General features: G+C 38.6%; 1 protein-coding gene across 1 annotated transcript in view; it reads right to left on the bottom strand.

The window, feature by feature from the left end:
• The window catches only part of ASB3 (ankyrin repeat and SOCS box containing 3), a 143,500-nt gene extending 130,080 nt beyond the window's left edge, over positions 1-13,420 (bottom strand). Inside the window, exon 1 of the mRNA XM_007954006.2 lies at positions 13,225-13,420. Within this exon, the coding sequence (XP_007952197.2) occupies positions 13,225-13,420 (196 nt within the window). The remainder of the gene's footprint in view (positions 1-13,224) is intronic.
• Positions 13,421-14,742: the final 1,322 nt, after the last annotated feature.

The raw sequence follows: 14,742 nt of genomic DNA, 5'->3' as shown, positions 1-14,742 counted from the left end.
TGCATTGTGGTAAACTGTGGTCAATGACATGAGACAAAGTATATGTGAACTGCTGTATGGAAAGTGAATTTGCTCTGTAAATCTTCACCCAAATCAAAAAATAAAAAAATAAAAGAGTAAAATGACAACCTACAGATTGGAAAAATATTTGGCAACAATATATCTGATAAGGGACTTATCTCTAAAAAATTATAGAAAACTCCAATGTCTCAACAACAAGAAGACAAACAATCCAATTAAAAAATGGGCAGAAGACATGAATAGAAACTTCACCAAAGAGGTGGCCAACAGACACATGAAAAAATATTCATGATCATTAGCGTTTAGAGAGATGCAAATCAAAACAACGAGATAACATCTTGCCCCAGCACTAATAGCAAAGTTCAACAAGACAGAAAATAACAAATGCTGGCGAGGATGTAGGGGGATTGGGACTTCATACACTACTTGTGGGACTGTAAAATGATACAACCACTGTGGAAAGCAGTATGGTGACTCCTTTAAAAGATAGAGTTAGAAATACCATTTGATCCAGCCATTCCATTACTAGGTATATATCCTAAGGAAGTGAAAGCCAGGACAAGAACAGACATCTGCACATGCACATACATGTTCATAGCAGCGCTATTTTCAATAGCAAAAAGATAGAAACAACCTAGGTGGCCATCAACACAAGAATGGATAACCAAACTATGGTACATACATACAATGGAATACTATGCAACACTAAAGAATAATGTGGAATCTGCAAAACACTGCATAACATGGAGGAACTTGGAGGACATTATGCTGAGTGAAATAAATCAATCACAGAAGGACAAATATGCTATTAGTTCATTATTGTTAAAAATCAAGGAAAGGTTTGTATCTGGAAGAAAACTTTCTTTGTTGGTTACCAGGGGTGGGAGGGGAGGGAACACTGCAAAAATAAACAAACAAATAAATACAAGAGTGAAAATAAATAAATAAATAAAACAGTAGGAAAAAAAAGAATTCTAAGAAATAGTTGGAACATAAAATAATTTCCACAACATACAGAATTTTACATGAAAAATTCTCAGACAAGCCTTACTTAGGAGAGACTGCAGCATGTTTATAACCTGATGGAAAGAAATCAGTCAAGAGGAAGGTTTGATGGCATTACAAAGAAATTAGATACCATAAAAAATTAAAAGATTGGGGGAAAAAAGTATGGAAACTCTCTGAAACACAAGTAACAGCAAAAGATAAGTATCCACAATAATAAAGAGCTCTTTTCAAAAATAAGCAAACTCAGAACTTCCAAAGACGTAGCTTGCCTAAGAATAAAACCAACACAGAGAAAAGCAGAAATGATGGAAGGGGTGACCCAGAGTCCTAACGACATCATTTTGAATATTTGAGTCAGCATTGCCTGAAAAGACCTACCACCTGGACTCTGCATTTACATGAACTACTTACTATATTTTCTTTTTTTTTGTTTTGTTTACAATAGTTTCAACTGGGTTTCTTTTACTCATTATAGAAAGAGTCCTAATTAATATAGCCGACAGTTTAGCGATATCTATCAATATCTTAGGAATCCCTGGGTAATGCAAATGGCTAAGCACCTGATTGCTAAACAAAAGATCTGAGATTTGAGTCCACCCAGGGGCACCTAGGAGCTCTGGTAGCTTAGTGCCTAAGGCACTTGACTGCTAACCAGAAGGCTGGCGGTTCAAACCCACCAGCCACTCCTCAGAAGGAAGATGGGGCAATCTACTTCCATAATGATACTGCCTCAGAAACACAAGGAGGGGTCACTATGAGTCAGGTTCGACTTGACAGCACAAAACAACAACAACAACAACAGGGGCACCTAGAAAGAAAGGCCTGGTGAACCACTTCCGAAAGATCAGCCATTAGAAACCTTCTGGAGCATTATTATAGTCCAACACCACAGTCAGAGTCAACCTGACAGCAAGTGGTTGTTGTCAGCACTTTCAATTTGTATGCTTCTCAAACTAGCAATTTTACTTCTAAGACACTATCATATGGAAATGCTTGCCTACTACACAAAGATATTCATCGAGACACTCCTTATTATTGCAAACTTTAGGAAACAAACTAAATGTCCATCAAGAGAACATACACACTATGAAATACCAGGCAGCAGTGCTTTTACTAGAATGAAATGGTGAAGTATTGCACAATTCTGAGCAGAAGAGATGATCTGACTTGCATATTTAAAAAAAAATCTCTTAATACATTGAAATTACATTCTGATGACATACAAAGGGAGCAGGGCATTTAGGGAGACTTGTTGGAATGCTACTGTAGTAATTCAGGCAGGAGATGATGTGGCTCACACCAAGGTATTAGTGGTGGTAAGAGCAGTGGTAAGTGATATGATTATACGTGCATGTGTATGTACATAAGGAGCCCTGGTGGCACAGTGGTTAAGCGCCCGGCTGCTAACTGAAAGTCCAGCAATTTGAAACCACCATTCACTCCATGGAAGAACGATATGGCAATCTGCTTCCATAAAGATTTATAGCCTTGAAAACCCTACAGGACAGTTCTACTCTGCCCAATAGGGTCACTATGAGTTGGAATCAATTCAATGGGAATGGGTTTGGGATTTTTTAGTATATATATATACACTGGAACATATAATCAATTGCTCATAAGCAAGTTCAAGTGGAAACTAAAAAAAAATTAAAACAAATCCACCAGAGTCAAACTATGACCTTGATTATATCCAACCTCAGTTCAGAGACCATCTGAAGAACAGATATGATGCACTGAACATCAGTGATCAAAGAGCAGACGAGTTGTGGGATGACATTAAAAACACCCTACATGAAGAAAGCAAAGATCATTTAAAAAGACAATAAAAGAAGAAAAGACTAAAATGGATGTCAGAAGAAACTCTGAAACTTGCTCTTGAATGGAGAGTAGCTAAAGTGAAAGGAAGAAAAGAAGAAATGAAAGAGCTGAACAGAAGATTTCAAAGGACAACTTGAGAAGACAAAGTATTGTAATGAAATATGCAAAGAACTGGAGTTGGAAAACCGAAAGGGAAGAACATGCTCAACATTTCTCAAGCTAAAAGAACTGAAGAAAAGTTCAAGCCTCAAGTTGATTCTATGGGCAAAATACTGGATGATATAAGAAGCATCAAAAGAACACGGAAGGCATACACTGAGTCACTGTACCAAAAGGAATTGGTTGATGTTCAACTATATCAGGAGGTAGCACAAGATCAAGAACCAATGTATTGAAAGAAGAAGTCCAAGCTGCACTGAAGGAACTGGCAAAAAGAAGACTCCAGGAATTGACAGAATACACACTGAAAAGTTTCAATAAACTGATGTAGCACTGGAGGCACTTTACTCACTTAAGCCAAGAAATTTGGAAGACAGCTACCTGGCCAACTGACTGGAAGAGATCAATATTCGTGCCATTCCAAAGAAAGATGATCCAACGGAATATGGAAGTAATTGAACATTATCATTAACATAACAGGCAAGTATAAAAATATTACATGGCAACAATAAAAGAACAGGAGTGGCAATATTAACTTCTGATAAAACTGACTATAAGACAAAAACCACCATATGAGATAAGGAAGGACATTATATAATTATTAAAGGATCAATGAACAAGAGGACATAGCCATAGTTAATATCTACACACCCAATAAAAAAAGCCCCAAAATACATAAATCAGACTTCCAACAGAGTTGAAAAGACAAACAGATGACTCCACAGTCATAGTGGTGTTGTTGTTGTTATGTGCCGTCGAGTCAGGCCCGACTCATAGCAACCCCTCCTCGGGTTTCCAAGGCATTGTCACTACAGAAGTAGATTGCCCAACCTTCCTTCCAAGGAGTGGCTGGTGGGTTTGAACCATCAGCCTCCCTCCTCGTTAGCAGTCAAATGCCTTAGGCACTATGCCACCAGAGTAGAAGACTTTAATACACCACTTTCAATGAAAGATGTTGTTGTTGTTGTTGTCTGCCGTCGAGTCGGCCCCGACTCATAGAGACCCCTCCTTGGGTTTCCGAGGCAGTGTCACTACGGAAGTAGGATTGCCCAACCTGCCTTCCGAGGAGTGGCTGGTGGGTTTGAACCGCCAGCCTTCTGGTGAGCACTCAAGTGCCTTAGGCACTATGCTACCAGAGCTAGAACTGGAAATAAACTCAACAAAGACACAGAACCAAACAACACAATCAACCAACTTGACCTTATAGACATCTACAAAGCACTTCACCCATCAATAGCATAATATATATTCCAGTACACATGGAACATTCTCTAGGAGAGACCTTACATTAGGCCACAAAGCAAGCCTCAACAAATTTTAAAACACTGAAATACTACAAAATATCTTCTTATATCACAATGCTATAAAATTAGAAACAATAGGAAGATCAATGGAAAAAGAGCAAACACATGGAAACTGAATAACACCCTCCTAACAATGACTGAGTAATAAAAGAAACTAAAAATGAAATTTAAAAATTCCTTGAATTATATGAGAATGAAAACACAAGATACCTAAATCTTTGAGACACAGCAAAAGCAGTGATCAGAGGGCAACTTATAGCAATAAATGCAAACATCAAAAAAGAAGAATGAACCAAAATCAACACCTTAACCCAATGTCTCCAACAATTAGACAAAGAGCAGCAACAAAAAAAAGAGAGAGAGAGAGAGAGAGAAATGAAACAGAAACATAATAGAAAATCAACAAGACTAGAAGTTGGTTCTTTGAAAAGATTGATAAAATCAACAAACCACTGGAAAACTTCATAAAGGAAAAGAAGGAGAAGATGCAAATAACACGAGTAAGAAATGAAATGGGTGACATCAACAGAACCAACCAAAATTTAAAGGATGTGTTTGTTGTTATGTGCCGTCAAGTCAGACCTGACGCATAGCGACCCCTCCTTGGATTTCTGAGGCTATGCTACCAGAGCTCCTAACTGAAAGGCTAATATCAGAATATTATGAAGAACTGTACTCCATCAAATTTGAAAACCTAGAAATGGACAGATTTCTAGAAACACACTACTTACCTAAACTAACACAGATTGAGGTAGAAAATTTTAACAGACCTATAATAAGAGAAGAAACTGAACAGGTCATAAAAAAAATCTACCAACAAAAATAAGTCCTGGCCCAGGCGGTTTCACTGAGAATTCTGCCAAACATTTAGAGAAGAGCTGACCCCAAACTTAACCAAACTATTCCACACATAGGAAAGGATGGGATGCTCCCAAATTCATTTTATGAAGCAAATATAGCCTTGACACCAAAACCAGGCAAAGGCAACACTAAAAAGGAAAACTATAGACCAATGACCCTCATAAATATAGACATAAACATCTCCAACAAAATCATAGCCAAAACAATTCCTTAAAAAGGAAATCGAAATACCATTTGATCCAGTAATCCTGTTTCTAGGTATATATCCTAAAGAAGTGAGAGCCAGAACACAGATATATACATGCCCATGTTTATCACAGCACTATTCACAATAACAATAACAAAAAGATGGAAACAACCTAAGTGCCCATAAGAATGGATAACCAAACTATTGTACATACACACAATGGAATACTATGCAACACTAAAGAATAATGTAGAGTCTGTGAAATACTGCATAATGTGGATGAACATTATGCTAAATGAAAAAAATCAATCACAGAAGGACAAATATTGTATTAGTTCATGACTGTAAAAAGTCAAGCAAAGGTTTATATATGGAAGGAAACTTTTTTTGCTGGTTACCAGGAATGGGAAGGGAGGGGAGGAAAAATTACTAGATAGGTAGGAGACAAGTACTGATTTGGGTGACAGGAAAGGCAATATACCAAAAGCTAGTGACCAACACAATAACACTAAGGAAAAAGAAGACACAGAGAGGCACAGAAGAGGTACAGACAAAAAAGATAAACATTTTTATATATACAGTACTGCATTATCGGGAGCTCTGGTAGCATAGTGCCTAAGGCACTTGACTGCTAACCAGAAGGCTGGCGGTTCAAACCCACCAGCCACTCCTCGGAAGGAAGGTTGGACATTCCTACTTCCGTAGTGATACTGCCTCAAAAACCCAAGGAGTGGTCGTTATGAGTCGGGGCTGACTCGATGGCAAACAACAACAACAACAACAACTGCATTATCAATGATAACAAACATTAATCTATGGGTAAATAGATAAGTAGACAGGCTGAATGATCAGGTTTGTCTAGACAAAAGGGAATATACCCATGACCATAAATAAGATTGGCAGATGATATTTTTACATACTTATTTGTATGTGTTGTAAGAATGTCCATATAAATAGAACTAACAGAGGGCAAATTTATGATAACTTCTTAGGCACAGTCAGCCACCCTGAGGGAACAAGCTGTTGGACCTTTGGGTTTGGGACCATGGTTGCAAGGGACATCAAGTTCAATTGGTATAATATGCTATACAAAAATATTGTTCTATATCTTACTTTGGTGAGTAGCGACTGGGGTCTTAAAAGCTTGCAAGCAGCCATCTAGATTCAACAATGGGTCTCTCCTCGCCCAGAGCAAAGAAGAATGAAGAAAACCAAAGGCACATGGAAACAAACAGTCCAAGGAACTAGTTGTTGTTGTTGTTGTTGTTGTTGTTGTTGTTGTTATGTGCCGTCGAGTCGGCCCCGACTCATAGCGACCCCTCCTTGGGTTTCCGAGGCAGTATCACTACGGAAGTAGGATTGCCCAACCTTCTTTCCGAGGAGTGGCTGGTGGGTTTGAACCGCCAGCCGTCTGGTTAGCAGGCAAGTGTCTTAGCCACTATGCTACCAGAGCTCCCAAGGAACTAGTAGACCATGGAAACTCCAGCCTAGATGACCACGAAATCAAAAGAACTACATGGTACCTGGCTAGTGCTGTCAACCACTAAGAAAGGGATCAATGCAAGAGATCCTGGATAAAGTTGGAGAACAATTTGGAACAAAACTCAAAATGATAAAAACAAAAGACCAGATTTACTGGTCTGATACAACCTGGTTAGATCCCTGTACTATGGCCCCTAGTTACCCTTCAAGCCTTGAACTGAACTTACTCCCATAGCTTCCAGCCAAACAACAGAAAGGCATATAGGAGAACACTAACACCAGGTAGATACACTCCTTGGAACAATCAATTACTGGAGGACAGAAGGGCAATATTTGCACAGGTAGCTACCTCAGGGAGCAGGAATGCATAGGAAAGACACAGGAAAGAGGTAACTACAGGGAGGAAGTGGGGAAAAGCTGTTACATTGTGGGGATCACAGTCAGTGTTATGAAACAAAATGTATATGAACCACTGTATGGAAAATGAATTTGCTCTGTAAACTTTCACTCAAGTCACAATAAAAAATCTTAAAAAAGAGAAAAAAAAGAATAGGCGTTGCTCACTGGGACTCAAACCAGGGTCCACAAACATCATGCATACCAACATCCCAGAATAAACCATCTCATGCATCCCAACAGCCTTTGTGACGTATTCCATCTTTGTTCTGACAACTTTAGCAGTGGAATCAATCTTGGCTATTTCCTGCACATGCATCTGATCTTCATAACCCCACCTTTTTCCTAGAAACCCCTACCTATTTTATGAGTAAAGATTATGCCTTATTCCCACCTAAAACCCTTTATAAACCTGAAGAAATACTTTGTTCAGAGAGAGATTCAAAGCTAGCACTGGCAAAAGCCCCTCTCTATCTCTCCCTCACAACTCCCTCTCTGTCTCTCTCTCCTAAGCCCCTCCCCTCTCCTTTCTCATTAATAAACTTTAGTTCATGTGGGGGAAAAAAAATCCTAACCAATAGACACCAACAACATATCAAAAAAATGATATATCATGACAAGGAGGATTCATAACAGGTGTTCAACTAAAAAAACAATCAATGTAATCCATCACATAAGTAACATTATATTGGAAGTCCTAGCCTGAGCAATAAGGCAAGAAGGGGAAATAGAAGACATCCAAAATGGTAAGAAGGAAGCAAAACTATCCCTATTTGCAGATGATATGATCCTATACACAGAAAATCCAAGAGACTCAGCAAGAAATCTACTGAAACTAACTGAAAGATTTAGCATAGTGGCATGATACAAGATCAACATAAAAAATCAGCTGGATTCCTCTTCATAAGCAAAGGGATCTGTGAAAATAAATAAGGAAATCAATACCACTTACAATAGCTATCAAAAAGATAAAATACTGGGGAATAAATCTTACCAAGGACACAAAAGACATATACCAAAAAAAAACTACAAAACACTACTTCAAGAACTGGAAAAGATCTACATGAATGGAAGAACATACTATGCCCATGGATAGGAAAATTAAACACTGTGAAAATGTCAATACTACCCAAAGCAATCTATGCATCCACTGCAATCCCAATCCAGATTCCATCAACATTCTTTAAGAACATGGAAAGATCAATTACTAATTTTATCTGGAAAGGAAAGAAACCTTGAATAAGCAAAGCACTACTGAAGAAGAACAACAAAGTAGGAGGTCTCACACATCCTGACTTCAAAACCTTCTATACAGCCATAGAAGTCAAAACAGTCTGGTAGTAATATAATGGCAGACACATAGACCAGTGGAACAGAAATGAGAACTCAGAAATAGATCCATCCACATATGGTCAGCTGAACTTTGACAAAGGGCCCAAATCCATTAAATGGGGAAGCGATAGTCTCTTAATAAATGATGCTGGCAAAATTGGATACCCATTTGCAGAAAAATGAAACAAGATCCATACCTCACACTATACACAAAACTAACAACTACTTAACTATAAAACCTAAAACAGTAAAGTTCATCAAAGGAAAAATAAGGGCAAATTTAAGCCCCTAATTTATGGCATAGACTATCAAGCATGACCCAAAATGCACAAACAGTAGGAGATAAACTATATGACTAAGACTTTCTAAAAATTAAATTCTTATGTACATGAAAAAATTCTCAAAAAGAGTGAAAAGAGAACCTACAGATAGGAAAAAAAAATTTGTCAATGACCTATCTGACAAGGAGCTTATCTTTAAAATTTATAGAAAACTCCAACACCTCAACATCAAAAACACAAACAATCCAATTAAAAAATAGGTAGAAGACATGAACAAACACTTCACCAAATAAGATATTCAAGCAGCCAACAAGCACATCAGGAAAGATTTGCGATCATTAGCTATTAGAGAGATGCAAATCAAAACAACGAGACACCATCTTACTCCAGCACTAACACCACAGTTCAACAAGACAGAAAATAGCAAATGCTAGTGAGGATGGGGAGAGACTGGGACTCCCCTACACTGCCGGTAGTACTGTAAAATGATACAACTACTGTGAAGAACAATACGGCGATTCCTTAAAAAGTTGGAAATATAAATACCATGTGATTCAGCAGTCCCATTACTAGGTACATATCCTTAAAGAAGTGAGAGCCGGACATGAATAGATACATGTGCACTCATGTTCACTGCAGCACTACAGCAAAGAGATGGAAACAATCTAAGTGCCCATCAAGAGAAGAATGAATAACCAAGTTGTGGTACATATACACAATGGAACACTATGCAACACTGAAGGATAATGTAGAACTGTGAAACAACTCATAACATGGATGAACTTAGAAGACATTATGTTGAGTGAAATAAGTCAATCACAGAAGGACAAATATTTTATTAGTTCATTATTGTAGAAAGTCAAGCTAAGGTTTACATATGGAAGGAAATGTTCTTTGTTGATTACCAGGGATGGGAGGTGAGGCAAGGAACACTGCTAGCTAGATAGGTAAGAGGCAAGTATTGATTTGGGTGACATGAAAGCAATATACCAAAAGTGAGTAACCAAAGCAGGGAACAGGCTTGCTGGCCCGAGGGAGCCTGGTGGAACCACTGAGACTATGGCCCCTAGCTGCCCTTCAGGTCTGGAATTGAACACACACCTGTGGCTTCCAGCCAAACAACAGACAGGCATATCAGTTGAGCATTTACCTGAGGTAGATACACTTCTTGGAGAGAATAAGCATAAGAGAAAGAAGGGCTGCTCAGGCACAGGAAGACAGTTCAGGGGGTAGGAGTGCATGGAGAGATGGACACAGGGAAGAGGTAACTATTGGGAGGAAGTGGGAGAGGAAATGTTGCATTGTGCTAAATTGTGGTCAATATCATGAGACAAAGTGTATGTGAACTGCTGTATGGAAAGTGTATTTGCTCTGTAAATTTTCACCCAAATCACAATAAAAAAAAAAAAAAGTGAGTGACCAACACAATAACACTAAGGAAAAGGAAGACACAGTGGAAGTGCACAAGAGGTACAGACAACAAAGATAAACATGTTTAGATACACAATCCTGCATTATCAGTAATAAGAAACATTAATCTATGGGTAGATATATAGGTAGACAGGCTGAATGATCAAGTATATCTAGGCAAAAGGGAATATACCCATGACCATATATAAGTTTGGCAGACAATATTTCTACATACGTATTTGGATGTGCTTTAAGAATGTCCACATGTATAATAAAACTAACAGGGGGCAAAGTTATGAAAACTTCTTAGCCACAGCCAACCACCCTGATGGAGCAAGCTGTTAAGCCCATGGACTCAGTACTATGGCCACTGAAGACATCAAGCTCAATTGGCATAATATACCTACACAAAAACATTGTTCTACATTGTACTTGGTGAGTAGCATCTTAAAAGTTCACAAGCGGCCATCTAAAATGCAACAATTGGTTTCTTTTCATCCAGAACAAAGGAAAATGAAGAAAAACAAAGATGTATGGAAACAATTAGTCCAAGGGACTAGAGGATCATGTGAATCTCAGTCTTCATGACCCTGACCAGAAGAACTAAATGGTGCCTAGCTACTACTGTCAGCCACTTGGAAAGGGATCAGTGTAGGAGATCCTGCATAAAGTGGGAGAAAAACATGGAACAAAACTCAAAATCATAATAAAGATCAGGCTTACTGGTATGATAGAGAGTGTTAAACCCCCCAAGACTACGGGCCCTAGTCACCCTCTGGACCTGGAAATGAACTCACTCCCGTGGCTTCCAGTCAAGCAATACAGGTGTATAACGTGAACATTTACATGAGGTAGGTACACTCCTTAGAACAATCAATCACGGGAGATCAGAAGGGCAGTATTTACACAGGGAGATAGCTCAGAGGGCAGGAATGCATAGGAGAGAAGGACACAGGGAAAAGGTAACCACAGACAGGAAGTAAGAAGAGAGATTTTACGTTATAGGGATTGTAATCAATGTTATGGAACAAAATTGTGTATGAAATGTTGCATGGAAAATGAATTTGCTCTATAAACTTTCATTCAAATCATAATTTTTTCAAAAAAAAATAAGAGCGACCTCACTTTACTCTTCAAAACCAGAAAGCATTTTTTACTTTATCGTCATTTTTAAATGTCCCCTTTTATGTACCTTTATGCCAGCCAGACCCTGTTCACAATAATCTGCCATCATTCCTCACTGGTCAATACTCTTGAATGTAAATCATCCACAAAAGATTCACGTAAGCTCTTTTAGCCTTACAACTACCTTATGAAATTTGTATTATTGACACAATTTTCAGGGGAAAACAACTTAACAAATGTTATTATGGTATGATGTATCACTTTTACATGGCATTTCTCACCATGGTCTTCTAACTCCCACCAAAAGAGTGGGTGAGACTAAGCAAATAAGGTGCTTGTCGACCACCAAGGTGATTGGACAGGACAGCTTGTTAATAACACAAATAAGGTACATGTCACTGTAGGGGTATGACCATGCAAATAAGTTGTATGGAACCCTAATGAAGGGATTGGTGAGTTTTACCATTCAGCTAGGCTTAAAAATGAGTGGAAACTGGGGACCTCACTACCAACAAGAAAAGAGACAGGAGCAGAGAGTGCAGCCTTTGGACACAACTTTCCTGCACTGAGAACCTCCCAGACCCAGAAGATAGACAAAAGAGAGTTGTAACACCAGAGATGGCACAAAATGGCAAGAAGCAGTAGCAAAGAAACAGCAGCAGCAGAAACAGAAGACTGGCACAAGACAGCCCGTTGGACTTCCTGTTCCACAAAGCAAGTCAGTTACAATGAGTGTGCCAACCCGCAGAGCAAGAAAGCTTAGTGCCTTTAGGCAGGAGACTTCTGGCAAAATGGGGTGCCTCCACGCATTTGTTGGCAGAGCTAAAGAACTATGTAACACTTGCCAAAGTAGGGTAGAGGTTGAGTTGAGGGCCAAGGGCCAGAGAGAGGCCTGTCTTTGGGCATAGCTAAGAAGATGCGGTTCTGATCAAAGAACTGAGTTGTCCATGATCCTAAATTGTAATATGTTACTCCCTAACAAACCCCGTATCTGTGAGTATGGTCCATTGCAATGAATTATCAAACCCAACTGAGTAGAGACTGCCATGATCGGGAGGGCTGTTGTCAGATTCAGTAAAAAGGCTAGAGAGAGGAGGCATGTCTGACCTCCACCTCACAGTAATCAGCCTTGGGCTACTGATCTTGACACTCTCTCCTCTCCCTCATGAAGTTCAAAAAGGTCAGACATCCCCATGCCATTTTTACAGTTACTCACCAGTAAGAAGAAGAACTAAGAATTGAACCCACATCTCATCTGACCCCACAGCCCATGCTATATATATACTTCACTGTCTCTGAATCTAGGGCCCAAGATAGTAAGTATTTTTTTCAAATTATTTTATTAGCTTCTGAAGGATACAGAAAGGATATGTATTACAAATTCAAAGTCCACGTAATTTAAAAGATTCTCAAAATTAACCAAACTGAAAAGCATTTAAAAAAAAAAAACTAATTCAAACAAAACATACCTTCAATTTCAGTTACACCACTCCTTTTGTTTGGGAAAGGAAGAAAGAATAAATATGACCAGTGACTAACAAATATTTAAATTAGAACAGCAGATTACTTTTGCCACATCACCTAGCTCAGGCAACAAAAACAGACCAGGCAGAAGCACTTCCATATGAAGGACACCACTTATAAATGTCTAGTTGCAACACCATACTGATGTAATCCAAGGCTGGCAAACTTACTATCCTTCATAAACAAGCACAGACAGTTATTTTATGATTACAGAAAATGAACAAAATATTATTCATGTTACCATTTTTTAAAAAATGTGCTACTAATCCAAATCCAGTTTGCAGGCCCAGCCTCCCATACCTCAAATTTACTTTACCTGCATGAATTAACATCTGCAAACATTCTACAGAATTGTGATAAGCTGCTTCGTGAATTGGCATCCATCCTCTGTTATCAGCAACATTAACACTACGTCCCTTTTTGAGCAGTTTCCTTAAGACTTTGACATTTCCTTCCCTGGCAGCCAGTCCCACTGCAGAACATGTATTGGAATAAGCCTCTCTAAAATCCATTTCTTCTGATCAGTCTAGAAGACAAGGCAGAAAGAAAATACTATAGTCAGTAAAACAACACTGCACTCCTGGAGATTAGCAGATCACAGTGGGTTTCTCCAGTACCTCTCACATGACTGCCAAGGAAGAGCCCTCAGTGGAAAAGGAGACCTGCCTTGCCACAGCTTCCGCTGCAGCCGAAGTCACGAAGTCACAAAGTCTCCGTTTCTCCTCTCTCTGTGTGTGCACATGGATTAGGAATACACAAATGTGACACAGACATAGTTTCTATCTCATTTTTCAAGACACTGCCATATCAGAGATACCAATAAAGACCTATACATAGTAAGAAGGGAGAGACTATTTCCACAGGCAGAAGAGCATTTTGATGCAGAAGGACCACAATAACCAAAAATGTGAAGATGAACAAGCAAGGGTGAGTAAGGGAGAGTAAGGGAAACATTTAGTTCACGTTGGCAGAAGGATTAAGTAAACAAAGAAGGGTAAGAAAAGGAGGTTGGAGAGGCAGCAGAGAGTCAAACTGTGGGGGATCTTAAATGCTATGTTTTTTTGAACCATGCTAACTGCTAACTAAGCTTCCTACAGAGGGCAAATCACACACACCTGAAAGACATTTATATGCATATTTATTCAATACAATAAAACTTTTTTTTTCCATCTAGGAAAAAGTGGGTAAGGCATAAACACACACACCCATATACAAGAACACTACTCCAAAAGCATTAAAAACAATTTTTAGATGAAAACAGATACAATTCCCTTTCAAAATTTTACTGTGTTTTCTCACAGTTAATAATATTAATGTATCTAGATTAATAAGCAATAACCTGAAAAAGTATCAGAAATTGATAATATCTTTGAGCTTAAGGTAAGGAAAAGCCAAAAGAAATGGACATATTACAACTGGGCTATTTTCTACAACTCCTAGTATGGCCTTGATAACACAAGTAAATTGTTTTAAGAACTCCTCTTTTTTTATAAAAAAAAAAAAAAAAAAAACTTCCTATTTTCTGCAGGAGAAAATACCTGGCAATTTACTTTCATAAAGGAGCTCTGGTAGCACAGTGCCTAAGGCACTTGACTGCTAACCAGAAGGCTGGTGTTTCAAACCCACCAGCGACTCCTCAGAAGAAAGGTTGGGCAATCTACTTCCATAGTGATACCGCCTTGAAAACCCAAGGAGGGGTCGCTATGAGTCAGGTCCAACTAGACGGCAGTGAGTTGGGTTTTTTGGTTTAAATTCTAAAATAAAAGAGAGTAGATACTGTAAGATTGTAGAAATGGCAAATGTTTTGTTAACTATATATTTCAAACCAAAAAAC

Source organism: Orycteropus afer, unplaced genomic scaffold (assembly GCF_000298275.1).
Source record: "Orycteropus afer afer isolate SDZICR_OR568_19922 unplaced genomic scaffold, OryAfe1.0 scaffold00424, whole genome shotgun sequence".
Taxonomy (NCBI): Eukaryota; Metazoa; Chordata; class Mammalia; order Tubulidentata; family Orycteropodidae; genus Orycteropus; species Orycteropus afer.
Note: the sequence above shows the minus strand (reverse complement) of the source record. Positions and strands in the feature narration are given on the sequence as shown.